Genomic DNA, 25,472 nt, shown 5'->3' with positions numbered 1-25,472 from the left:
ATTTGAGTTTCTATATTTTAAAAACAGCACTGTGTTCTCTATTTTCCTTGTTTTTACAGTTTTGGAGGGTTGAGGGTTTCTGTGATGCCTTCCTAAGTAACAGATTGCTGTTTTTGGAATGGTGCAACCGGTGGAAACTCTATTAACTCCGTATTGGTTCTTGGCAGGGCTCTGCACTGGGTCCCTTTTGATTCGGGCTCTTGTTGTCTAGACAGAGGAGCGTCTTCTATCACTCCCAAGGCCCCAGGCTTCCTTGCCAGCCTCTCTTGTGCGTTTTTATAGTTTTCAGTAATAACAATTGAACAGGAAAGCACATTCGGGAAAGTAGATTACTTTTAACCAGGAAATGCTCTGTGCCAAAATCAAGATTGTAGTTTTAGCTTTATTACATATTTTAGAAGTTTAACTCTTTCGTTCCACTTTTCTTTTTATAACTTCTCAGGCCTCTGTAGGGGCAGAAAGGAGGAGGTAACAGAAGTTAGTAGAAGAATCACTGATTTCCATTGTCAGCTGTGATCCTGGATACCTTTGGTGAAATCAAACTCTTTCTTTTAGATTGTAAATGGCAAACTTGGTTGGCAGTTTCTTATGGGTGTCTTCTGTTGAATTTAGGAAAAGTGCTGCACTGGTGTGTGTGGTCAGTACTCAGTAGAACTTGCTGAGCGTTTGCTGAAACACGATTGTCCCCAGGAGCAGAGGAGAGCCGGGGCAGGGTCTGTGTGGTTCTCTTGCACCGCGCTGCCTCACTCCCCCTCTCCAGGCGGGACCTGGGCTCGCCTCCTAGTCCTTCTGCCCCAGTGCTTCTCTCTCTGAGCGAGCGACGAGCGACGTTTCCAAAAGCTCCGAAGGCCGGCTGCACTAGCTGGTGATCACAGAGTGGAGGCGGAGCCTCTGGGCGGGCGGTCCTGCCCGCGCCGCTGTCCCGCTCTGGTCTCGCAGAGCGCAGCTCCCGGTGAGCCGCCCCATATTCTGCACCCCTTGTTCTCTCCTCACCCGACCTCTCTGGCACCACGGGTCTGGTGGTGTGGTCCCCGATACACACACACACAATGCACACGTCTGCCTTGAGGTCTTTGGTCTTGTTCTCACCTCTGTGTTCCCACTGCTTAAAAGCAGTAACAACTATTAATACATACACATTTGTTAAATGATTGAATGAACATTTTGTCAAGCGTTTGGGTTTTGTTATTTTTTTCAGAAATAGTCATTTTACCTTTCCGTACAAATGTTTTTTGGTAACAGCTTTATTAAGATACAGTTCACACATCAGCTCGCCCACTCAGAGGGTTGATTGGGTGGTCTTGTCCCCTCAGAGCTGTGCCGGGGCGTTGTCCTCATTTCTCATCGAAGAAACTCTGCCTTTAACAGTGCCTTCCCAACCTGCCCCTCCTCCCTCCAGCCCTGGGCAGCCGTTCGTCTGTTTCTGTCTCTCTACAGATGTGCCTATTCTAGACATTGAATCGAATATGTGGTTCTTTGTGACTGGCTTCTTTTACTAACTATAAAGTTTGTACTCTTCATCCACGTTGTATCATATACCAGTACTTCATTCCTTTTTCGGACAAATTATATTTTGTTGTATGGATATAGCACATTTGATTCATCTGTTCATTAGTCGATAGACATTTGGATTGCTTCTACTTTTCGGGTCATGAACAGAGCTGCTACACACATTTGGACATTTGTGCACACCTGTTCCGGGGGCGGCGTGTGTCCAGTCTCAGAGCAGCTGGGACATTGGTGACTCTGTTCAGTCTCTGGAGAGAGTGGCCGCACCCCTTCACATTCCCACCAGCAGTGCACGGAGAGTCCCTGTGTGTCCACAGCCTCGCCAACACTAGTTGCCATCTTTCTTTTTTATGGTGGCCACCCTACTGGGTGCAATATGTATCTCACTGTGGCTGTGTTTGCATTTTTAGTGGCTTTTCATTTGCTCATTTGGCCATTTTTCGTGCATCTTCTTTGGGGAAATGTCTATTCAGATTATTTGCCCCATTGTAGTCAGGCTATTTGTCTTTTTATCACTGAGCTGTAAGAATTGGTAACATATTTTAGATAGAAGTTCTTTTTTAGGTCTGTGGCACCTGACAATAGAAATCTCTGATTTATAGTCATTTTCTCCCATTCAGTGAACTGTGACCTTTGAAAAAATCATATTCTTGATAGTGTCCTTTGAAACACAAACATTTTGATTTTGATGAAGTCCAATGTATATATAGTTTTCTTGTTGTACGTAATTTTGGTATCACATTTGAAAAACCATGGCCAAATCCAAGGGCACGATGGTTTTCCCTTTAATTGCTTTGAGAGTTTATAGTTGTGGCTTTCACATTTAGTCTTTGAATCAAACCTTCCTTGGGCACTATCACATCACTGAATCCACACTTCATCTGGGTTCCATTAGTTTTCCCCTGACGTCCTTTGTCCCTTTCAGGATCCCGCGTCGGCCGTCACAGTGCATGTAGTCACCTGCCTCCTTAGAGCTCCCTGGGCTGCGCCCGGGATTCCACTCTCCCGTTTTTAACGGCCTTGGCCCTTTGCTGGTCAGCCAGTCAGGTCTTTGCAGGATGCCCTGCAGTTTGAGTCTGGTTGTTTTTATTGTGATTAGGCAAGGATTTCAGTGTTTGGGGAGGAAGGCCACGGAGGTGAAGGCCATTCTCCCACAGCTTCAGAGGGTGTGGTGTTAATTTGGAACTTTAGTTATCTGACTTAGAAGTCCTGCTGGCCCTCATGAGCACTCAAACAGAGTTTCAGCCGAGGTGCTGCCCGCCTGCATGTTTGTTCTCAGGGGCCCTTCGTGCCGTGTTTAACTAACCTGCAGCCTTCCTGTACTGTGCCGTCAAGGCTTCTGGTGGCACTTTAGATTCACCTGAAGGTGGTGGGGAAAGGCCGCCAGGAAGCAGAGCAGTAACCAGTCAGGGGAGGGCGGGGAAGCCAGAGCGGCCCTCTTACCAGATTAGAGTCAGGAGTTCAGCTTGGCCGGCTCCCCCAGTAGGATTGCTGTCACTCTCGTGTGCGTCTCTTCCTCCCCAGTGGGCTAAACAGTGAGGGGGTGCAGCCCCCTCCATGCTCTTTAATTGCCTCGCTCCTGCTCAGCTTCCAGGCCACTGCTTAAATGCCAGGTTGTCTAGAGCACTGTCCTTGACCCTCTGGGGCCCTCCGAGGCCTCTTCTGTGCTCTTTTAATGTCCTGTATTCTTTCGAGTTTTTAATTTGAGTAATTATTGGTGTATCACGTAATGTCTGCCTCTTCATCCAGAATGCAAGCTGCACGGTGTAGAGAGTATGTCGGTCTCTTGCATCCTTCGCCCTTCACTCTGTGGACTCTCCCTGTGTGCCCAGAGCCCAGCTAAGCATCCAAAACGTAACAGCCTTTTGCAGTAAGATGAACATATCTGAGGGAGGGAGGGAAATCAGTAAGTGAGTAAGCAAATGCATATTTGATCAATATCAATAATCTCTTCCAACTCCGCCTCTGGGGGTCTGATCCCTTGTTGACACCTGTAATACACCAAGCCCGTGCTTATCAGAAATTACGAAAGGCAAAAGTTAGACAGTTTTTATCCTAGGGTGGGTAATTTTGCTCAACAACCTACCACACAGGCTTGCATAGTTCTCCAAGACGGGTTTCACCTTTATCATTGTATTTGGTGTACGCTTACAACAAATCTCTAATTTCTCTAGACGGCCTCCTCCTTCAGGCCTGACTCTCAGGCTGGCCCCCCCCCACTATGTTCATACCCCTGCCTGTTCCACGGAGCACGTTTAGCACCCAGGGACCAGTTTAATTATGAGAAAAAATCTTTCGTCCTTTTTCTAAATATTGGCCATTCTTAAGGCTGTGCCCCAAGGCCTGTTTTCTGACATCTCCTTTTCCCTTTGTCCTTATGCCTCTCTGCCGTCCAGCCAAATGTCAGTGCGGTCCTCTTCCCCCAGTGCTCTGGCCCCTGCCAGCGCTGGTACTCGCCCCACCTGGGGGCTTCCTTTCAGGTCTGTATCTCAGGACACGGAGGTGGAGCTGCTCAGGAATCTGCTTGCATGCGTTGGCTCAGCTTTCCGACACAGAGGAGGGCCTCTTCTCTTCCCTCCAACTTAACAAAAACTTGGAGCATCGCTTCGGCAGTCTTGGCAGGAGAGGGGTTTCCTTTCCGTATCTGCAAACAGTTATTGTCAGCCAAGCATCAGAGGCGATCAGAGGAAAGTGCTTGAATTTGCAGCCCAGTTATCGGAACGGATCTGGGCTCCAAAATGTCACGCAAGCTGTGTACCCCACCCTTGCACACTTTCACGTGTTGGCGACACTTCACTACGTGTGACTACACGTGCTGCTATGTTCCTAACTCTGTCTCCTAGTTTTCTCCTGCCACCTCTTGCCAGGCTGCGTCCCTGCCATTTCTACCCTCTGTTGCTTTATATTTAAGGGAGCAGAGGAGTATGCGTCTGCCCATTGATTTATCCTTTACCAGACATCAAGCTGCCGTAGAGCACGAGGCACTCTGTTGGGGAGGTCCTGGTGACGGACACTTTTATAACAGAGCCCTTCATTTGGCCATCATCCATGCCTATCGCAAACTCCCAAAGAAGAAGAATCAGAACTAAGTTCATTTAAACTGTTTTACTATTAAATAATTTTTTCTAGGCCTTTTTGTGGTGTATTCCAGTTTGGAGGCATTTGGTCCTGTGTTACGTGTGGTTGATTTAACATTCGCTTAGCGCTTGGGAGTGGGGGCGGCCGGTGGGAGTCCCTGTGTCCGCTCTCTTCCCGTGTTCTTTCTTCATCTCCTCTGTCCGCACTCCTGTACCTCTTCCCAGGCCCGCTCACTGTGCCGTAGTAAGAATGGCAGGAGTTACTAGGCGGCTTCCTCAAATAATCAGAGCATTTTCTGCTGATCACAGTTAAATTATTTATGATATTTGGTAAATTAGAAAAATACACAATATTTTAATGAAATGTGAAGAATCTTTTTAGGTAAAACCTTGTATCACTTCTATGATGTGAGTCTATTTTTTAAATTAATGGCTAGTTTCCATTTTTTATATGAGATTTTTTCCAATACTTATCTGTCAAAAGTTGTTTTTTAAAAGCTCCTTTTGGAAGTGGTTACCCATTTTTAAGTTGGACTAAGGTATAAGTGTTTGTAAGGGGAGCTCACTCAGGTAGTGCCGTGTTAGGTAGAAAAGGTTTGACCTCATGCACCACCAGCTCGCCGAGGACAGGGCAGAGTGAACTTCCTCAGGTGTGCTGGGGCTGTAGAAATGGTTTAGCGGTGGAGTGAGGGTCAGTGTGATAACCAAACCCACCATGGCATATTTGTGTTGAAGTTGATTGTGTTTTCCGTGTTTCGGGGGATGTGTTAATTTTTTTACTTGAATAATTTCTGCATCTTAATGTTTTTCTGTACGAACTAGGACCTCCTGGAGCATCTGTCTCCCGTAGTTTCTATGGCGTTTCATTGAGCCGAGTGTGGTTTACCAGAGAGCAAGGTCACCCAGGTTAGTGGCAGTTTGCAATTAGTGTCAAAGCTGTGGTGTGCAGTTTTGCATTCTTTCTCACCTACTTTTTTTAGCTCCCTGTGCTCTCTTACCTGTGAAGTTGTTAGATATTTTGCACCTGAACTTGCTTATGCACAGCGGAAGTGAAACAGGCAGAGGGGAGAGCTGAGTCCAGAGAGAAAAGACAGGACAAACACCACAGGACGCTGGGCCCCTGCCACCCTGCGTGTGGGGCACTGCTCTGGGGTTTCCCTTGCCTCACGACCCACCCCTTTCTTGACTTTTCAGAGTCCACATGTCCTTGGGGTTTGTATTTTGAGTGAGATTTTTGTTTTTAATCAGTGGAGGTGGGGGAAGAGTGGGACTGTAGATGGTTTATGACCCTGTAGGAGAACTGGAACTTGGACTTGTTTTTTAAAAAGTCTCCATAGAATGCGTTTTGAAAGCACAGGGGAAGATATTGGCATTTCACAATGTAAAGCTAAAGGCTCTCACTTATTTTCACTTAGATCGGAGAATCCGTTTTGAACATGGCTGCTTCCTAGTGTGGCTTTTCCTCCGTTAAAGCAGCATCTGGGAATCTGTCGTGTTTCTTTCGGATCTTGGAGGTTGAGTTGTCTGAACTCCTTTCCTTCTGCATTACGTAGCTTCTGTAGTAGTTCGGTATGTTTATGATTTCAAAGCAAAATAACTAGCGTAAGGCCCAGCAGAGAACTTGGAGCAGGCACCAACCCACTCACAGCTGCCTGGCAGTTCGGAGTCCTTAATGCTGGGACTCGTTAGCCTGAGAGGACAAAACGAACAGTATTTTTAAAAATGTTTTCTATAAAAATAACACTTCCAAAAGAATTTTTGTCCCCAGCAGTGTACGTGCATAGTTCTCTGAGACTTGCTTCACCTTCATCATTGTATTCGGTATATGCTTAGGACGAACCTTGGCCCCTAGCAAGCAGGGGACGCACACCTAGCAAGCAGGTGTGCGGAGACAATGGTGGCCCTTCTGGAGCTGCTGGACCCTGCCTCACAGTGACTCCCGCCTCTGCAGTCCAGTGCCGTGGGTTCCATTTGGTCCCTTGGATGTGGTTCGTACAGGGTTTTTCTGTTTTCCTTTCCTAGCCTGATCAACTGTGGGTGTGTGGTTTGGGTTTTTTGGTGTGTATTGTTAGGTTTTTGTTCACAGAGTAGTGGGAAATGTTTAGCGGGTGGGGGTCGGGGGGGTGGGGACCTCTCCCTTGGGAAATTTGTCCTCTGCTCTGTGCCTGTTTGCCAGCTGTTCCTTCTCTCTGACTTTACTACTAAGTCAGGGAGTTACAAAGCCATCTGTGAGCAGCTGTTCACTGTTTTCATTAGGGCAAAATAAGAAAGAAAGAACCTGACTATCACCAGTGATTTGGGTTAGAATGTAGGGATAATGCGGCAGTTATGACAGAGTGTTGTAACTTGAGCAGAAAGGGAGGGTTATAGAAATTTTAAAGAATGTAGAGGAGCGTAAGAGAGTATTTGCTGAAAGATGAGAGAAGGACTGAAGGTGGGACGGCGACTGACTAGGTTTTGAATTCTTGCCCTAGTTCTGGGGATTTGTGATTTCATGCTGGTGCGTTCTCTCCCAGACTGACTTTCCCGTGGCATCCTGGGCTTGGGGACTCTTCTGTGCAGCTGTGAGCTCCTTAAGCTGATTTATATTCATTTCAAGTTTGTGTCTTAGCTATAGGCTATTTATTAGCACTCTGGTGCTGAATGAAAGTTTAAAACGTATTTGCCTTTAGTTTAAGAAATGCAATGATCAGACAAAATGCAAAAGAACAGAAGAAAGCTGGTAATTATATATTGCTTGTGAAGCACAAGTGTGAGGGTTTTATCTTTTATCTTTTATCTTTTATCACTAGTCCTTCAGAATATATCTTTATTATTGTGTTTCAGACCTTTAAGTAAAATAAAATAATACCTTGTGTTTATTAAATAAAGTACTGTGTGCCTGGCAACGTGTAGCTGACTTAGTAGATAGCGTACTATTTAATTCTTACAGTAATCCTGGGAATTGTACATATATAAAATTGAGAATACATTATGATTTCAGTGAAGAAGCACAGAGACACATGCACATGCACGTCATTTTGAAAGGCTAAAAAGTTCTACACCAAAATGTTAATAATGCTGACTTTTAGGTGTGCGGGAAAGATAATTCTTATATTGTCCTTTATAATTTTTTTTTTAGATTTTATTTATTTATCTTTAGAGGGGAAGGGAAGGAGAGAGGGAGAGAAATATCAATGTATGGTTGCCTCTCGTGCATCCTCTGCTGGGAACTGGCCTGCAACCCAGGCATGTTCCCTGACTGGGAATTGAACCACGATCCTTTGGTTTGTAGGCTCATGCTCAATCCACTGAGCCAGCCAGGGCTCCATTATAATTTTTTATAGGCTTTGCTTATTATATATCAGTTATCTTTATGATTATATGAGGTGGGGATTGCTACTGTTTCCGTGTTATACAGCCTTGTCATGTCTTACATATATGCAACAATTTCCGGGTCTCCGTCCTCACCATCTCACGTATTTGGGGACTGTGAGAGTGTTTTATATACTTTCAGTAGTTTTTGTAGTAATTTGTGTGAAGACATATTTTATGTCTTTAGACAAAAACTGTGTCTTTCAGGATACTGTTCGTGTCCCTCTCTAGATGACAAAATTTTGAGAGTATGATCTCACTCATCCTTGTACCTTTATAGTCCCTAAGACAAGTCCAGCATGTAGAGGATAATTGGAAGTGAATTGATAAATAAGTGAATTCCTTAATTTCTAGACATGTTTCTTTTTTTCTTTTAAGGCATCTCTCAGTTACACCGTTGCCCAGAGCCTGAGTCCTGGCTGCTGCCCTTGATTCCATGTTCTTTTTCTCCAAATCTGACTCATTCTTGTTAAAGTGGATGAAGTGGTTGGGATAGCAAATTGGCATTGTGCATCAAGGGACCAAAGAATAAGAATGTCCACTCCTTTTAATCCAGTGATCTTCCTAAAATAAACCCCCGGAAAGCAATTTAGAAAAAAATTAACTGAGCTCAGGATTAGGGTTGGGAGTACAGCATTCTCCTGATTCTGTAGACAGAAGAAGAACGGCCGGAAGACCACGCAGGTTCAGCTGGGAAGGTCACCTTTTCCTGATATTAATGAAGAAACAAACAGCGCCCCCCCCATTTTTGCATTCGTAGGTTGTTTTCTGACTTCTCTTCCTCTTCATTTCCTCTTGTCTGTTACTTGTGGGCGGTGCCCAGTACCCTCAGCTCCCCACTCATGGCCCATAGTTCCATGGTTCTGGTAGGTTCTGTTGTTTGTGTGGAGCGATCTCGGTTCTGTTTGTGGTGCTTACCTTTCACCTACTCAGGTTTCATCTTTGAATATGCTGTCCTTCATTTTAATTAGAAAATCTAGTGTGTTTATTTTCCCTCCTGAAGATTCTTTTTTTCTGTGGTCCACATTCTGTCAATTCCTCTTTATACCTTTACCTGTAAACTCTCCGTCTTTCTTGCTCCGCCCCCGGAACCCTGCACTGTAGACCTGCAGTGTCTCCATCGTCTGCACGTGCTCCCCTCGTTCAGGCTCAGTTCTTGTTTTCAAGGAGGTTTGTGATCAGTTCACAGTTGGTCTCCCCGCACCCTCTCTCCTCTGAATTTTGGCAGTCTTCCTGATGCGCAGGTCAGATCACATCGCTTTCCAGAATAGCCCTTCCGGGAGTTCTCACGGGAGTAGAGAGATTCTGGACTCCTTCATCTAGTCTTCAGAGTCCTCTACTTCTGTGTGGCCTCAACCATGGTTCTAATTTTACTTCTTTCCCCCATTTGCGTTTCTGTTATCCTTGTCGCACTTCCTTCTGAGTCTTTCCTCATACCTTGGCCTCTCCCTGACCATGTGCCTATTTTCACATTTCCAGATCTTGTCCATGCTGCAAGTATTGGATTTCTGATTCGCGCTCTGGCTGGAAGGAACCTCTCTTCCTGGGAAGCCCCCAAAGGCCTTTTCTGTCTCTTCCTTACTGTGCTTCGTTAGGATCCTTCCCCTTGGACTGCGGTCATTTCTGTGTGTGTTACCTGTAGTTGTTAAGTTCTTTAAAGCCTGTGCTCCAATTTCTTAATCATCCACCATGTAGCTCTTAATGCATCTTGATTAAGTAAATAGTATGTAAAGAGCCATCTTGTTTGGGGAGTATTTCGTAGTTGAGAGAAGGAACACAATTTTGAGGGTATTTCATTAATATGCCAAAGACAGAAAACACCGTGTGTTTCATTAGAACCTACAGAAATATATTGCAGGTATTTGCTAAAAACGAAACATACAAAGTTATATATATAGACGAGACCCTGGGTCACTGATTCAAACCGTTTCGGACAGGTAGGACCTAGTATTTACAGCCGCCCAGGAGGGAAGGTGGACTCCACAGTGTGTTCACTCACTGGAACAGCCGTTTCTGTAAGACTTGCAAGCAGAAGTATTTTGTTTGTCTTTAGCATTTCTCTAATATGCAGATTACATTTCATGAGCTCCTAATTAATCTTGATATTGTTGGAATTTCTTTTTAGGATCTTCCTGATTTTTAAGTGATTCTGTTCCCTTTCTTGCATTTCTTTCTTTAATTTTTTTTAAGTTCTCTGTCCTGGCAGACTTACGTTTAGGAAACGTTCTGTTTTGCAGGTATCCTGGTCAGATATAGGAGGACTGGAAACCATCAAACTGAAACTGAAACAGGCTGTGGAATGGCCCTTGAAGCACCCGGAGTCTTTCACCCGAATGGGTGTTCAGCCACCTAAGGGAGTTCTTCTGTACGGGCCCCCCGGATGCTCCAAAACGATGATCGCCAAGGCGTTGGCCAATGAAAGTGGACTGAATTTCCTGGCCATAAAGGTGTGCTGTAAATTTTTAAATTGCTGCTCTCTTTTCCTGGCCCCCAGCATCCACCCTGTGATTCCGTCCCTTCAGAAAACATGAGGAGGTGACTTAGGAGTAGCTGATTTTCATCTGAGGTTGACAGTAGTGCAATAATATAGGGAGGTGAGGGACGATTGAGTTAGTGTGAGCCGCCAGCGCGTCAAGGCCTCATTTAGTTTCTTGATTCCCAGTGTTTCTTACACTCTGTGTAATAGGAACTAGTCTTTTAGTTTTTACATTTTTAAGTTGTATTGCTCACTTTTAAATTGTATAATTGATCCACGAGAAAACCTGGGTCAGGCAGACCCAAGTGGAAAGACAGGTGTGAAACACCCAACCGGCACGCATGCGCTGTCTCGGCTGAGATGCACACTGTCCAGCGGAGCCCAGGAAACTGCGACAGCCGAGCGTGGTGCTAGGGTTTTCCGGACGGGATCCTGGGAAAGAGTAGCTGAGGAAGTGGGAGTGAACTGAGGAGCTGAGTTACTAATAATGCGTCAGTATTGGTTTATTAATTGTAACAAGTATAGTCTACTAATAGATGATATTAATAATGGGAACACTGGGTGTGCGGTGAGAAATGGGGAGGGGCATACAAGAATTCTTTGCTGTCTGCTCAATTCCTCTGTAAGTCTTAAACTTCCTCCCCACCTGCCAACAAAGTCAACTAATTAAGTCAGCGTTTTGAAGGCAGCGTCACAGATCCAAGCATGTCACAGACGTTCAGTGACAGAAGGTACAACAGAAGGTACAGACCCACTCAGTGGCCGGCCCTGCACTGGCCAAGTGGGGTGTGGGGAGGGGACCACGTGGAAGATGTGGATTCCTCAGGGGGGACTTTGGAGGGGACCTTTCTTGTCCTTCATCCCATTTGTGGTGACAGCGGAAAGTCACTGACAGCAGGCTGGCTGCGGAGTTGGGGCTCGGCCGTCCTGGGCTCTCCTGTAGGAGCCCGCCTCCGTGGGAGCCTGCAAGGGGGCGTGTCGGTTCTGGTTTGGGCGTGTCGGTCTGTCTAAACAGACCCAGGCCCCAGCACTCTAAAGAATGCTTTCTTTCAGAGTTTCGGTTATTTTTTCTTTCACCTGGAGCACAGCTCTAGTTTAGGCTCAACCAGGAGCTGTGTTCACTTTTGTGCCTTTCGTGGGCCTTAACTCTTTCTTCTCCTTCTGTAGGTTTGGAGCCTGAGACCTTTTGAGTTTCTATTTCATTTCCTTTAGGGCTTTTGGTTTTTAACTTTAAAAATTCCCTAAACTTCCCCCAATGGTGGTGTCCGATGTGTCCCATACACTCAAATGGTCAGTTATCAGCGTTGTTACTGAGTAAAGACATACCCTTCGTTTTATCACGGAATGGCTGTTAGGGAGGAGGAACCCATTGCTCTTAAGCCAGAAAGAGCAGCTGACGCGCCATTGTCAGGGCCCCACGCTCTGTGGGGGTGAGATGGGACTCACTGAAATTTGGTGTTCTTTGCACACTGTGTGAATGGATGTGTGAGGACATCCCATGCCAAAACTGTGTGTTAATGAATTTCTTTTGAAGCGGGCTTGTATCAGTTGACTAAAGCTATGTGAAAAAGATGTATTGATTTGAAAATATTCTATAACATCCGGCTAAATGCAAAAAATGACAATAATAGGACCTATAATAACAAAACCTTTAGCAACTGGAAGGTAAGAAGACCTAGAGAGATTTAGAAAGAGAAGGATGCTTTTAGACTTCTAAGGAATTTACTAACAGAAGAAAATTTTATTATTGGGTTGGCTTAATTTTTTTATTCATAGATTCCAGCCGAGGGATGATCCTCTTTTCAGTTTCTTTTTAATGGAATTTGATTAGAGTTGAAATAAGTATTACAGTGTTATGTCTATAACACTTCAAAAATACTTGTCAGTGTTTTGAATTGCACCAGTAACTCCAGATCATACCTTAAGCACCGTCTGTGTGCCAGGCACTGTCTGGGACGAGCGAAGGTGCGGTCGGTTGCCCCTGCAGTCGCCCTCAGTCGGCGAGGGAGCCTGGTGACCAGACACGTGGTACAAGGAAGTGGTGGCATTTGGAATCCCAAGGAGAGAGCAGAAACAGAGGGAGAAGTCCAAGGTGATTAAACCGTCTACTTCAGTGACTGGCAGGTGGAAATACCCGAATGTGGGAGGAGTCGGCCCGTGAGGAGGAGAGGCGGGCGGAAGGTGGGGAGCCCCGACCTGGGTTAGACACGTGGAGTTGGGAACACCTTTAAACAGTGTGGCAGGCGGGCCCTGACGGCCGTGGGGAGTATGGGTGGGTGGCTGCAGAGGTCGGCCCTTTCTAGAGATGGCAGTACAGCCCCTGAGACCTGGTGTCGCAGGTTCTGCGTCGTGAACAGGAAGGGAGACCGGGAGAGATCCTGGGGGTTGTCGTGGGCACGGGGACCCTTCCCCGCCAGCCGGAGTGTGGTCAGCATGGCGTCTTTCTGACACAGGGTTGTTTTTCCCCTGGGACGGAGTGAGTTTGGGGGGAAGCTTGGATTATACTTTTGGGAGGAACAGCTTGAGCTCTCTCTTCCCTTCCCTTCCCTTTCCTGCCAGCCTTTGTTGCTTTGGGGGTTTTTACTTACCCACGGCCTGGTATTTAGTGCCTGTTTCAAACTCTTTGAAGTGCTTTCNACCGGGAGAGATCCTGGGGGTTGTCGTGGGCACGGGGACCCTTCCCCGCCAGCCGGAGTGTGGTCAGCATGGCGTCTTTCTGACACAGGGTTGTTTTTCCCCTGGGACGGAGTGAGTTTGGGGGGAAGCTTGGATTATACTTTTGGGAGGAACAGCTTGAGCTCTCTCTTCCCTTCCCTTCCCTTTCCTGCCAGCCTTTGTTGCTTTGGGGGGTTTTACTTACCCACGGCCTGGTATTCAGTGCCTGTTTCAAACTCTTTGAAGTGCTTTCCCCAAATGGCCTTCTGTATGTGCTGTATGTTCTTCCTATTAATTTTCAAGATCCTTTACTTGCATTACATATATGTAATTCTATCTCATGTGAGTTTGGGTTTTTATGAGCATATTCTGTAACATTTAACCATAGTTAACACTTAGGTTAACTTGCCCTCCCTAGACATTTTAGAACTTATAAAAACTTGATTTGAATTGTAATGGCCAATTGTAATTGGCAGGTGTCAGACACATTTAAAAAACCCTTGGGAAGACCAGGAGAAACCCAGTAGATTAAAGGGGCAAAACTGCGAAAACATGAGGCGTGAGTATTACCCTTAAATTTGTGACTGATATGGTGTCAAATAATGAAACAGTAAAAGATCAGTTTAGTTCGCATTGGATTCCACAGCTGGACAAATATTTCACATGTATTTATGTTCCTGTTGTTTTGTAAACGCGAACACTTGATCTGAGCCATGGAAACAGCCAGTAGTGCTGCCCCAACTAAGCCTGTCTACAGTGCTTCCTTTTGGTATTTTTTCTTGCTCACCCTTTTCAGGGAAGCACCTGGAATCTAGGCAGGTGAGGCAGGGCAGGACCGACACACTGTAGTGTCTGGTAAGTGAGGTTGGGAAAGAAGTAACCTTATCCAGCCTCGTTGGATAGGTTGGATTTGGAAAAATCCACTTCGGGGATTTATGTGTTCCTTACAAAAGAGTGGGGAAACTCGGGAGCAAGTGTGGGGCACACCCCTGCCCCTGTCAGCAGCTGCTACCAAGAGGTAGACTTTGCCCTGCCTCACGACCTGCTCGCACAAACACCCTTCGATTTGAATTGCGGGTACTATGTAAGCTCTTAAGAGGGCATTTCCCCTTTTATTAGGACTTGGCAAAAACAGAGGACATCGCGGTTTTTAGAAAAAGCGGTAGTCTGGGAGCCAGAGCCTGTGTCCTTGCTGTCCTGTGCGCCGACTGACTTCCCCAGGGCCTTGAGCATTCCCGCGCCCCCGGGCCGGGGTCTCCCCAGGCTCTGAGTGAGGCGGGTTGGACCACAGGGCTCCTTTCGCCCGTCCCCTGCTGCTTTCTGTGGCCAGCTCACGCAGTGCTGCTCCTCTTAGGTGCTCCTCTTGTCCTTCGTGCCTGGTTGTGGCTAAACACTCAGGGCATTTTCTCTAATTGTCAGGTGTGATGAACAGTGAAGAGATTCAAGTCACTGTTCTGCTATTTTCTCAGCTGTGTGACTTCGTGCAAATTACTTTCCTTGTTTGTACTTCAGATTTTTTTCTGTAAAGCTATGATCATAAGAACATCCATCTCAGAGGAGTGTGGTAAGTGGTGAAGGGGAATAATAGATATCAAGCCTTTGGCAAGACTTTGTCATATTAGCTGATGCTGCTAGTTGCTGCTTTTTTCTGTGTTTGAGAATTAGGTGTATATTTGATTGCAAATTGGACAAAAACGTATAGCAGCCCATTTTAGGTTCCCTTAAGTTTTGTGTTAGTGTTAGAATAAAATGTAGTACATATTTTTGAAAGTGGATTTAATCTTTTGCAGCTCTGAGTACCACAATACAGTGATTTTTGGCAGTTTGAACTTCAAGCTCAAAATAATCATCCTTCGTGGTGCTAGTACTTGATCTTTTAAGAGAATTCTGGACCCACGTCACATATCACTTTAGTGTCTGGGGCTGCATTTCACAGCCCATCTCCCAGGTGACGTGTGTTGGTGCGGACATGGTTCTGCACATGGTCCCAGGTGCTTTGGGGCCCCTGAAGTGTGTCCTCACTGCTGAGCAACACATCTGGTACTCTGACCCAGACTGTCTTCATGGTGCTCAGTTCTAGTTAGATTTTCAGATGTTTTCTTTCCTTTTTCTGTGTTTTGTTTTTAGGGAAAAAGCACTGTTCCTTTTCCATAGGTTTCTGACAGCCCTCCTCCATGTGGGAGAGGAGTGAGCCTGCACTGGTTGAGTCTGTTCGCCATATTTCCCCATTTTCACTGGGATATCAAGTCTGTCTGCCTGCACACCAGATGCTCGGTGCGTGGTGGTCTTGCTGGTATCACAGGCGGGCTATTGATCGGGTTCTCCGAGATTATCGGTGGTTGTAGTCTGGTGCTCTCAGCAGTGGTGTTCAAGCTGTGTTCTGTTTTAGAACCAGTCTGGAGAACAGTACTGTTCCTCCAGGTTTTCTGACTCCTTGTCTTCAGTTGAGCCAGATGATTAGAAAGCAGAATAAAGCCCTGGCTGGTGTAGCTCAGTGGATTGAGCACAGGCCTGCAAACCAGAGGATCGCGGTTCAATTCCCAGTCAGGGCACATGCCTGGGTTGCAGGCCAGTTCCCTGCAGGCCAACTCCCAGCAGGGGATGCACAAAAAGCAACCATACATTGATGTTTCTCTCCCTCTCTCCTTCCCCTCTAAAGGTAAATAAATAAATAAAATCTTTAAAAAAAAAAAAGAAAGAAAGCAGAATAAATGCATTGAGTGTATTGCCTGTGCAGAGAAACGTCTTCATTGTCTTACTGTTCTGTGTCATGCCCTGGACTCTGATGAGGAGTTGCTATAAGAACAGGGACAGTAATGCAGTTGGGGTGACAGTAATCACAACACAACACGAACACCAGTGATCTCCTTTCTGATTAGAATCAGGCCACACTCGCCTAATCAGTCGCCCTAAACTGAATAAATTCCGCACGAACATTTCTTACTCCTTCCTCCTCACTCCCCCGCCCCAGCCCCCTCCCCAGCACACACCTGTTCTCCCAACCATCTAAAGTTTATTTATCGATGGACCCCAATTCCTGTTTTCTTGCTCAGTGTCTGATTTGTCCACAGTTCCCTCTGGGTAAAAGCGTCGTGTGGATGAACGGCATCGGCTTTGTTCATTTGACTTTATATTTTGTGTTACAGATGGGCAGACCTCGTTCTGCACCGGGGTGCAGGACCATGACAGTGATCCTGCAGGGTGCAACCGTGCAGAAATGATCCTAATGATCAGTGAGGAAAAGCTCAGCTTTTCCATGACCTTAAACAATTTGGCAAAACATTTGGAACTCTGATTCTTGTTTGGAAGTGTACAAGGCATTTCAATGTTACAAGGCGTTTGCCTGTATAACAGCTTTCTTTTGGAAGCTAGTTCTCCTGCTTCCAACCTGTCTCCTTAGTCCAGCCTTTCATTCATAGTTGGACAGTGTAGTTCTCCATTTTATGAGAACACTACAGTTTATATACTCGCCTGTATATTAATTAGTTTTTACTTTCAGGTTTAATTTTTGTTGTAAACAGAGCTTCAGTAATGCATTCTTATACAACTCTTGTACATTGAAGAAGTTCTTGACTTTGGTCAACTTAAACATTACTAGATATTATGAAGTTGTTTTTTAAGTGTCATTTATTTTTTTCCTTAATGTTTTGATTAATTTTCTTAATATTTTGAAGTCCAAGTTTTTCACTCAGGAGTCGTGTCATTTATATTTTTGATGATTTTGTAAAATCTAGGTTGGGGTCAGCTGACTATTATAAGCCCTCACTTAACATGGTCAGTGTATTCTAGAACCTTAAAGGAAATGATGTATATACTGAAACTAATTTTACCATAGGGTTATTTTGTTCTTTTTTCCAGTTTAATTTTTATTGAATTTTGGGGGTAACCTTGGCTAATAAAATTGTGCAGGTTTCAGGCGTACAGCTTGAAAACACATCGTCTGCATGTCGTAGTGTGTGTTCACCACCCAAGTCAAGCCTCCCTCCCGCCCTCCCCCTTGAGTCCCTCCGCTATCCTCTTCTGCTTCCCCCTAACCACCCCGCCCCCGTGTCTCCAGCAGTCAGCACATGGTCATCTGTGTCTGCGAGTCTGTCTCTCTCTGTCCAGTCCCTTTGCCCTTCTTGCCCAGCCCCACCCCCGCCCCCCCACAGTTGTCAGTCTGCTCTGCTCAGGCTGCTTGTCCTGTGTGCCCTTGAAGAGTCGGTGTCCTTCGAGCTTCCTACGATTCACGGGCACATGATGCCATCCGTCTGGGCTGGCCAGAGACCTTTCTGATTCAGAAGGCACAGAGGGGGCCCACTGAGGACTGGCCCGCGGCGTCTTGCTGCAGGAGCGTTCTGGCCTGGACGCAGTTCCTTTTCTGTGTTTCAGCGGTGCCTGCGCGCGCCTCTGTCCCGGCAGCGTCGGTCCTGCTGTGCGGTGGTTTCTTTACGGAAGCTGAGCATCACCTGTCCCAGTGTGTGGCATTAGCTGACATTCTGCCGGCGTTTGCCAGGGTGCCTCAGTCAGGTGTTTTTGATTGATGTAAGTGGTGTGGCCAGTGCTCAGGCCAGGGCCTAGGTACGTCCCCTCAGTGCCTGAGCCATGGCGTGCAGGGATAGAATGCGAACCTTGTTCAGAATAAGGTGTTTGTAGAAAGAGAAACACACACACACACACACACACACACACACACCCCACCTGTTGGATCTGCAGCTGGATTTGGGGAAAGGGCATCATGAGGAGCCAGGCGGTGCTGGGAAGAACAGTGAGCGTGGTGAGAGAACCCTCCCACGGCCGAGGAGGACGTCTGGGCTGTCAGGCGGCCGGTCCACCGGTATCCGAGGGACGTGGTTGTGGGTCTCAGGCAGAGGGGTTCTGTGTTTTTCTAATATCCTAGGACTTCTTGTGATGGGATGACTGTGTAATGTGAGAAAGTAGGTAGGTGTGCCGTGAAAGAGGAAACCTACTGTTTTTCCACACCAGATGTGATATTTTAGGTATTTAAGAACGAAGAAAATGCTAGACTTCAGAATGCTAAATGTTGGAAATGTGCCCCCATGACCCGAGGTAGGCAGTGGACCACTGGGAGACCCGCCACCTCTGGGGGGCCCACCTGCTGGCGTCCAGTCATTGACGCTCAGTGGATTTTGTTACACAGAGTCCGCCCCGTTCATCCTTGGTACCCTTCTAACACGCCTGGACACGGGGCAAGAGGCATTAACTGTCACCCAGGCAAAGTGCTGAGTGGCAGATAGCTAAGGAAGATGCAGATTTTTGAGGGTGACGAGGGTCATCGCCACAACGTGACACCGCCCTGTGACACTGTTGCACAGGAGCGGTCTCCTCTGGCCAGGGCACAGCTGAGAGGAGCAGGTCATGCCCTGGAGAGGCGTGTTCAGGTGGCCAGGTTGGGGAGAGCAGAGAGGAGAGCGGGAGGAGCTCAGGGCAGCCCTGCTGCGGCATCCTGCCACGGACTCCGTGGTTCCCACTCCGTGTCCGGGAGTTCCGCTCAGTCCTAAGTTCCCCACGGTCCTGAGGCTGTTGATCTGGTGGACTTTGACCCTAACAAATGGACCCCTCAGAGCGGGCCGTGGCTCAGCCTGGGAGCTCGGTGTTTCCTCTGCTGGTTTCCAGGTTGAACTGCTCCGTCCTCAGTGTCCTGCGCCGTGCCTGCTGGAGCGGGAGGGCGTGGGCGATGGGCAGACGGATGAACATTTACAGGCACAGCCTTTCCTTTGTGTCGATGTCGTTCTTGGAACTCGCAATAGCTTTAATTTCTGAGGCACAAATGACACCCAGTGAAACTAAGCATGCTGAAGGAACTAATTTAATTAAAAGCAGGTTTTTGCTTGTCCTTCCCCCACCCCCACTTTTGCTCTTTCCTTGAACTGAACACTTGTTTTCTTCTCGTGCAGGGGCCTGAGTTGATGAATAAGTATGTCGGTGAGTCCGAAAGAGCTGTCCGCGAGGTAAGGGGACGTGCCTCCAAGGGGGGCTCTGCCCGCCCAGGAGAGCGCGCTTCTGTCCTCTGTGTGCTTTCTGTTTTCCTTTGGGTTTCAGATTTTGAAAGCCCACATCCCAATTCCAGTAGCATATTTTTTCTTTAGGCAAATATTATTTTATTATTGAAAGCGCAATTTTGATCAATACTTTGTTTTTTTTGTTTTGTTTTTTTTTAAAGATTTTATTTATTTCTTTAGAGGGGAAGGGAAGGAGAGAGGGAGAGAAATATCAATGTATGGTTGCCTCTCATGCGTCCCCTGCTGGGAACTGGCCTGCAACCCAGGCATGTGCCCTGACTGGGAATCGAACCACGATCATCGTGTGGTTCACAGGCCTGCGCTCAGTCCACTGAGCTACACCAGCCAGGGCAATACTTTGTTTTTAAGCCTCATAGTATACCACCCTTTAGTTTTACCACAGATTTTAAAACAAGTACCGGCATTTCACTTTAAAAAAAAGGACGTGTCTGCACTTAGAACACGTGACCTCAGAATATTTAAATGGTTTGAACTCGGTAGTCCTTTAAATCAAACACTCCTAGGATGTGGGGTCCCACCTCACCTTCTGTTATACCTCTTTTACCGCCGCCTGGTGCCTAGGGCGATGCACCCCGCCCCCAGGTTTTAAAGCCGCTGCCTGACCGACAGGCTTCCCCTCGCGCAGAAGTCACGCAGGCCCAATTTGTGTGCAGTCCTGGCGCCCGGCTGGGCCCCTGCAGCCGTCTGCCTGCGAGTCTTGGCTTTGCCGGGCGGTGGGGCACTGTCCGTCTCACACAGGCCCCGCGCCCTCCCTGGAGCGCAGCGTGGACAGGGGCCCACGTGGCCGTGCATGGGCGGGCTGCGTTTGTGACGTGCCTCGGAGTAGAGATGGGGACACTCTCATCTGAGAAAAAAATTAAGTTTCTTTTTGTTTTTTTCTTTAACATGTAGATGATGATAACTGTATAAAATGTTCATTAGTAATGACAACACCATCATTGTTTAAAATGAAAAAGGTGATGTTTCTTACTGTTTTGATAACTGTTCCGTAGTTTCATGCTTGTGACAAGAGGATGGGGGCCTAGGTCACAGGGAGCACGCCTCTGGGCCCTCTGCACCGGTGCTGGCCCATGCGCCTCCCTCGTGGCTCTCTGGCCAGTCTCTGGTGCTGGTAGTCTGGCAGTCTGTCCAGCCTCTGGTCTTCCAGGTCCTGGTCTTTGTCTGTGCGTTTTTGTCCTGGCTTTATGTCAAGTACTCCTCTCCCATACAGTCTTCAGTGAGGTGAACACGGGGTGTGGCTTTTGAGCTTATGGGTAAGTGGGACCCAGGTTCTCAAACTGAATACGTTCTGGAAAACTGTTTGAGAAGCAGTTTGTTCGAAAGCCAAACCTTTGTCACCTGAGGGACGCGTGACCAATCACACAGGTGTCGGCATGAAGGGGTCCTCGGGTGGGGAACCGGGCCTTGAAGATTTGCTAGGCAACCAGACGTTTTTTTCTGTGAGCATCATGATCGAGAACCAAGACAGTCAAGGACTGAGGTTGAACTATTTCATAAGCAAAGCTATGGTTAATTTTACACATTTCTGGCTTTTCTTTTAAACGTGTGTTTATGATCATCATACCTATCCTTTACCGAGCGCTTACTGAGTTTGAGACTTTGTGCTCAATGCTTTGCATCATTTTTCTAGTCAGTTCTGAAACAATCCTTGGAGGCTAGCACCGAGCGCCCTCTGCGCTGGGCAGGCGCGGACCCTGCAAGTCAGAGCAGCCCGGCCGCCGCTGGCGCTCACGCACCCAGAGGTGGAGGCGGGGCTTTAGCCCAGACCTGCTTGCGCAGCCGCATCGCCTCCCTTGGGTCTGTAGCCGGGCCTGGGTAGGTGCCCACTGCTGTCTTGTCTGGTGCGGTGTGCATTTATCGGTCTGATTGTACGTCGTAGATTCCGTTCTAAACCACTTTCGAACTAAAATCAGCAACAGGGCTCCTTGGAGGTCGCTGATCTCTGGCTAACGTGGCGCTCCTTCCCCCAGGTGTTCCGCAGAGCGAGGGCCGTGGCTCCTTCCATTGTTTTCTTCGACGAGCTGGATGCCCTGGCGGTGGAAAGGGGCAGGTAAGCACGGCTGCGGGGCCTGCGGTGGCGCGGAGGCAGAGGCGGTGCGGGGTCAGTGCACTTCCGATGCCCGCTGTGTTCATTCGTCCGTTGGGTCTAAAAGAAAACATTTCGCCATTCATGCAGTTTTTTTTGTGTTGCACCCATTCAGTTATTTCATGTATACGGTTTCATATGCAATTGAAAAAACAACGATATTCATTTGGGGCATTTGAGTTAATTTTTATAGTTTATTACCTATTGAGGGATCCTTAGTACTATTTATCAAAATTTGAGTTTTTATAAATATATGATTAAAATAATAAACAAAGGTCAGTGAAGTGTAATACATGATAGAGTAGAAACCAGTTATAATAAAAGGTGTTATTACACAGATTTTACTATTCTCTGGATTAAATCATATTTCCTAAAATATAATTAGGTACACTAGAATAGAAATTAATATTAATAGTTTTGTTTCTGAATTTCAAGCAGTAAAGAGAATTATTTTTAATAGTTTAAAGTTTTGATCATATAATCAATCATGTGTAGCTCAAAACTGTTTGTGAGTATGACAGTGTTTTCTCTACAAATGTTTAGAGGTCCTTTAAGGAGCATGCACAAGTCTTCATGTGGGAGAATGATAATTTGTACACCTCGTGCATAGTAGCTTCCCAATGTGTACGTTGAGTCTAAAGGTCCACCCCTGGCAGTGGCTGTGCCGGCAGAGGGCGCCACAGGAGCTGCAGGCTAACTTGTGGCAGGAGGCATTGCCACTCCCCCCTCCCTGGGAGCCACGCTGCTCTCCTTCCATCATCGCAGCTCCTGTGAACACCACCAGCCTTTTTATTTGACGAGTTAATGTGCCCGGGCCCTTTCAGTACTTCGGGGTGAGATGGCAGGACTGCAGAAGACTCAAGTTCACCAGAAGACTCAAGTTCACCAAACAGCTGGTGATGGATGCAAGAGAAGAGATGGAAGCCAGAGCAGTTAGCTGGAGCAGTGCGACCTGCCACACTCACTTGACACTGGGGACACGTGTTTGTGGAGCCTGCGAAGGAGCAGGGTGGGATGCAGTGTTAAATATGAGCCAGATGGGAGGTAGAACATGTAGCAGATTCTCATAAAATGCTTTTGAAATAAAGTGGTACGAGAAACCAGACAAGGCACTTGGGGGAAATCTCCCATTTTTGCAGGCAGGGAAGCTCAGGGAATCTGCTAGATGCTAATGATTTGCGTCCTTTAGGTGTCATTTCCCCTGACAGTGTCCATCTGACTCTGGGCTGTGTATGTCCCTCCTTCAGTGGCTCGATCTGATCAAGAACAAGTGAATTCTGTGCAGTTGCCTCTGTAGAGAAAATTCTGGATCAAAATCATTTGACGTTTCGAAAACAAAGGTGGGATGGGCAAGCAGGTGTAATGCTGATGGTCCAAAGTAGAGGGTCTTGGTTGCACCTGAGTTGCCGTGAGTCTCATTGTTGGTTGGTTCTGGCCACAAGAATCTCCTAGAGTGATGCTGCTTTCGGGGGTTCCCTCATTTTGGGGTGAGCTGGCGTTGCCTAGAAAGTGGTCGTTCTATCTGATTAGGCTGCTATTATCTGAAAACAAAAGCACATAAAACCTCCACATATATGTTGTGTGTTTTTTTCTTCAGCTGTTTAAATTAAACAGTTTCTAGGAACTATAAAAACAGCTGGTGATGGATCCAAAAGTATAAAATTTTAAAGATATTAAACCAATTTCATGCCCTGTTAAAGAAATGGAAAACATAGACAAATAAAAAATTCCATAAACTAGGAGACATTTCTGCATAACATTGGGCTATAGAATAGTCATTACTTTCCTTTGTTCAAACAATAACATTTAGATAAAGTCCCTATGGCCAGCCCAGACATGACAGTGGGTAAGACTGTTTCTTCTTATAAAGGTTATAATTTCCAAACTTAAGATGCCTAATAAATTGAGCAGAGAATTATGATATATATATACTAGTCTTTATTATTCTGTGCATATTACACCAATTAATTTTGACTATTTCAAGTTACTCATTAGCCATGAAAATGGAGAGCTGTGGGCAGTGCATTGTGAGTGGAGTGGAGACATGTGTTGCTTAGCTTTAGACATGTTTGTGCTTTCAGACTTATTTTTTCACACTTATGAAAGGGTCTAATGACAACCACTGTTTTCTCCTCTGTTTCCTGCCCATTTACATTTCTTTGGGACTTGGGCGAGCCTTAAAATGAATAAGGCTTACTTTCACTCCTCTGTATCTGTGTGCTCGTTGAAATTACGGGGTTCTGAATAGATTTTTTTGTCTTATTTCATATTGGGATTTGGAGGAAATGCAAGATTCCTTTTGCAAAGTGCTTCAGTGACATCGTAACATTTGGGAAAACTGGAAATGCTGTTAAAGCAGCACAGCGCTTTGGAAAACAGATGCTGGGGGAGGAGGTGAGGCGCTGAAGTAGGGATGGGGTTTTCGTTGTACAGCCTGCTAATATTAGATAACACTCGTTTAGTGCTTATTAGGCCCTAGAAGCTTTTAAGTGCTTTACAGGTAAAGAAAAAAGTCACAAAAAGACCCCTGCATGAATGCAAAATAAGACATTATACAATTGACTACTGCCTTTGGTATTTTGCCTGCACTCCCCTCCGCACCCCCAGCTACCTTAACTTTCTGCCTTCTTGACAGTTTATAGTGGAGACCAAAGGACAAGGTGGGCAGTAATTCATCAGGCAGCCTTGTCTGGTTAGCAGCCCTGTCCCCAGAGGTGGACAGGTATGGGGGAGGGGCTCTCTTGGACTGGCCTCCTGTGACTGAGGAAATGGCCACTGGCTAAGCTGGAGACTCCTGGAGCAAACCTTCCTTTGTCTCAGGTCTTGAATCGAGTTCGTCAGCTGACGCTGGTTCCTGGTCCACCGAGACCTCAAGCAGAACTAGCAGATATCTATATGGGAATCTCCAAACTGAGAGTCAGAGAGCTGGAGGGGACCATCTTGTTTACTTACTTAACTTCCGAGTAATCCCTTTGTTGCTCTTTGAGGTGTGGCCATTTGTTGTATTATGTTCAGATTGTCACAACAGCCTGGGAGGTGTAGGTAGGCCCTATTCCCACCTCCATTTCCTGGGTGAGGCAGGTGAGGCATATAGTTGTGCAAACACCTTCCTCTCTCCGGTCTCCCTAGCGACAAAGCTGGGTTGGAATTCAGGAACTTACACCCTGGAGCTGCCCCTCTCCGCTGCTTTTTGACTTGATGACCATACCGTAGATTCCAGAGTTCCAGGTCTAAGTAATCAACTATCTTACCTCTCAAGCTTGTGTTTATTGTGCATTTTCTCAGTGACTTTCATAGTAATGACCCTGTCTGTGTAACTGGGCTGTTGTTAGACTCCTTTCAAGTAAATGTTTGTTGAATGCTTATTCTGCAGCAAGCTTGGTGTTAGGGATAAAACAGTGAACAGAACCTGAGGCAATTCTCTCAACTTCTGTAAGCCACAATTTCTTCATTTGCAAAACAGAGTCAGAAGGAATAAATTCTAGGTTGTCGGAACTAAATACATGTCAGGGGGTGTGCAGCCTTTTGGTGTCTCTGGGCCACACTGTATGAAGAGTTGTCTTGGGCCACACATTAAATACCTTGCAACACGTAATAAAAAAAATACCTCATACTCTTTTAAGTAAATTTACGATTTTGTGCTGGGCCGCATTCACAGCCATCCTGGCCATGGGTTGGGTACCCCTGAAAATGCTTCACGCAGTACCTGGCGTTTCGTGACCACTTAAAAAACTTCAGCATTTCTATAATTTCTGCATGGATATTTTTATAATAATAATAATTTTCATACAGGTATATAGTGCAAGGGATAAAAATACGTCGGGCCCAACAGAGTTTATATTTTAGAGGAGGAAATGGAAGTGTTTTGGAAATCAAGGAACGTATTCTACAGGTGACCGGCACGGTGAGGTTTCGTCAACCTAAGATGCCGTCATCAGTTGTGAGGTCGGTGATGCAGCATTAGCGAAGGGAAGTTCAGCTTCGAACTGTGAAATGGTGCTGAGAAACCAATTGCAAGAGACAGTCTGATTTCAAAAATTTAAATGTAAGGAAAGTGTTCTATAAATAGAAGTAAGACAGTGTTGTTACTTGGGCAAAAGAGAGGATGATTTCTGTTTTATAAAACTAGTGCAATTACACACAAAACTGTTCAGGATGTTGTTTTAGGACTAGAATGTAAAAAAGATGAGCGTATGGAAAATGAAGAAGACTCGGTGCTCAGTTGGAAGCCGACTGACTGGCTGTCTCCCAGGAGGTGCTGGGAGGTCTGCGATACTGAGGACCGGTGGTGG

The 25,472-nt window shown here is 46.4% G+C and overlaps 1 protein-coding gene across 1 annotated transcript in view; it reads left to right on the top strand.

Moving 5' to 3' along the window:
* Positions 1-25,472, top strand: part of AFG2A (AAA ATPase AFG2A) — a 170,202-nt gene that overhangs the window by 28,186 nt on the left and 116,544 nt on the right. Inside the window, exons 11-13 of the mRNA XM_037058578.1 lie at positions 10,178-10,387; positions 18,969-19,022; positions 21,065-21,144. Coding sequence (XP_036914473.1) covers positions 10,178-10,387; positions 18,969-19,022; positions 21,065-21,144 — 344 coding nt within the window. The remainder of the gene's footprint in view (positions 1-10,177; positions 10,388-18,968; positions 19,023-21,064; positions 21,145-25,472) is intronic.

The sequence above is a fragment of the Sturnira hondurensis genome, unplaced genomic scaffold (genome assembly GCF_014824575.4).
Source record: "Sturnira hondurensis isolate 20B ecotype Veracruz unplaced genomic scaffold, ASM1482457v3 Scaffold0010128, whole genome shotgun sequence".
NCBI classification, from domain to species: domain Eukaryota; kingdom Metazoa; phylum Chordata; class Mammalia; order Chiroptera; family Phyllostomidae; genus Sturnira; species Sturnira hondurensis.
Note: the sequence above shows the minus strand (reverse complement) of the source record. Positions and strands in the feature narration are given on the sequence as shown.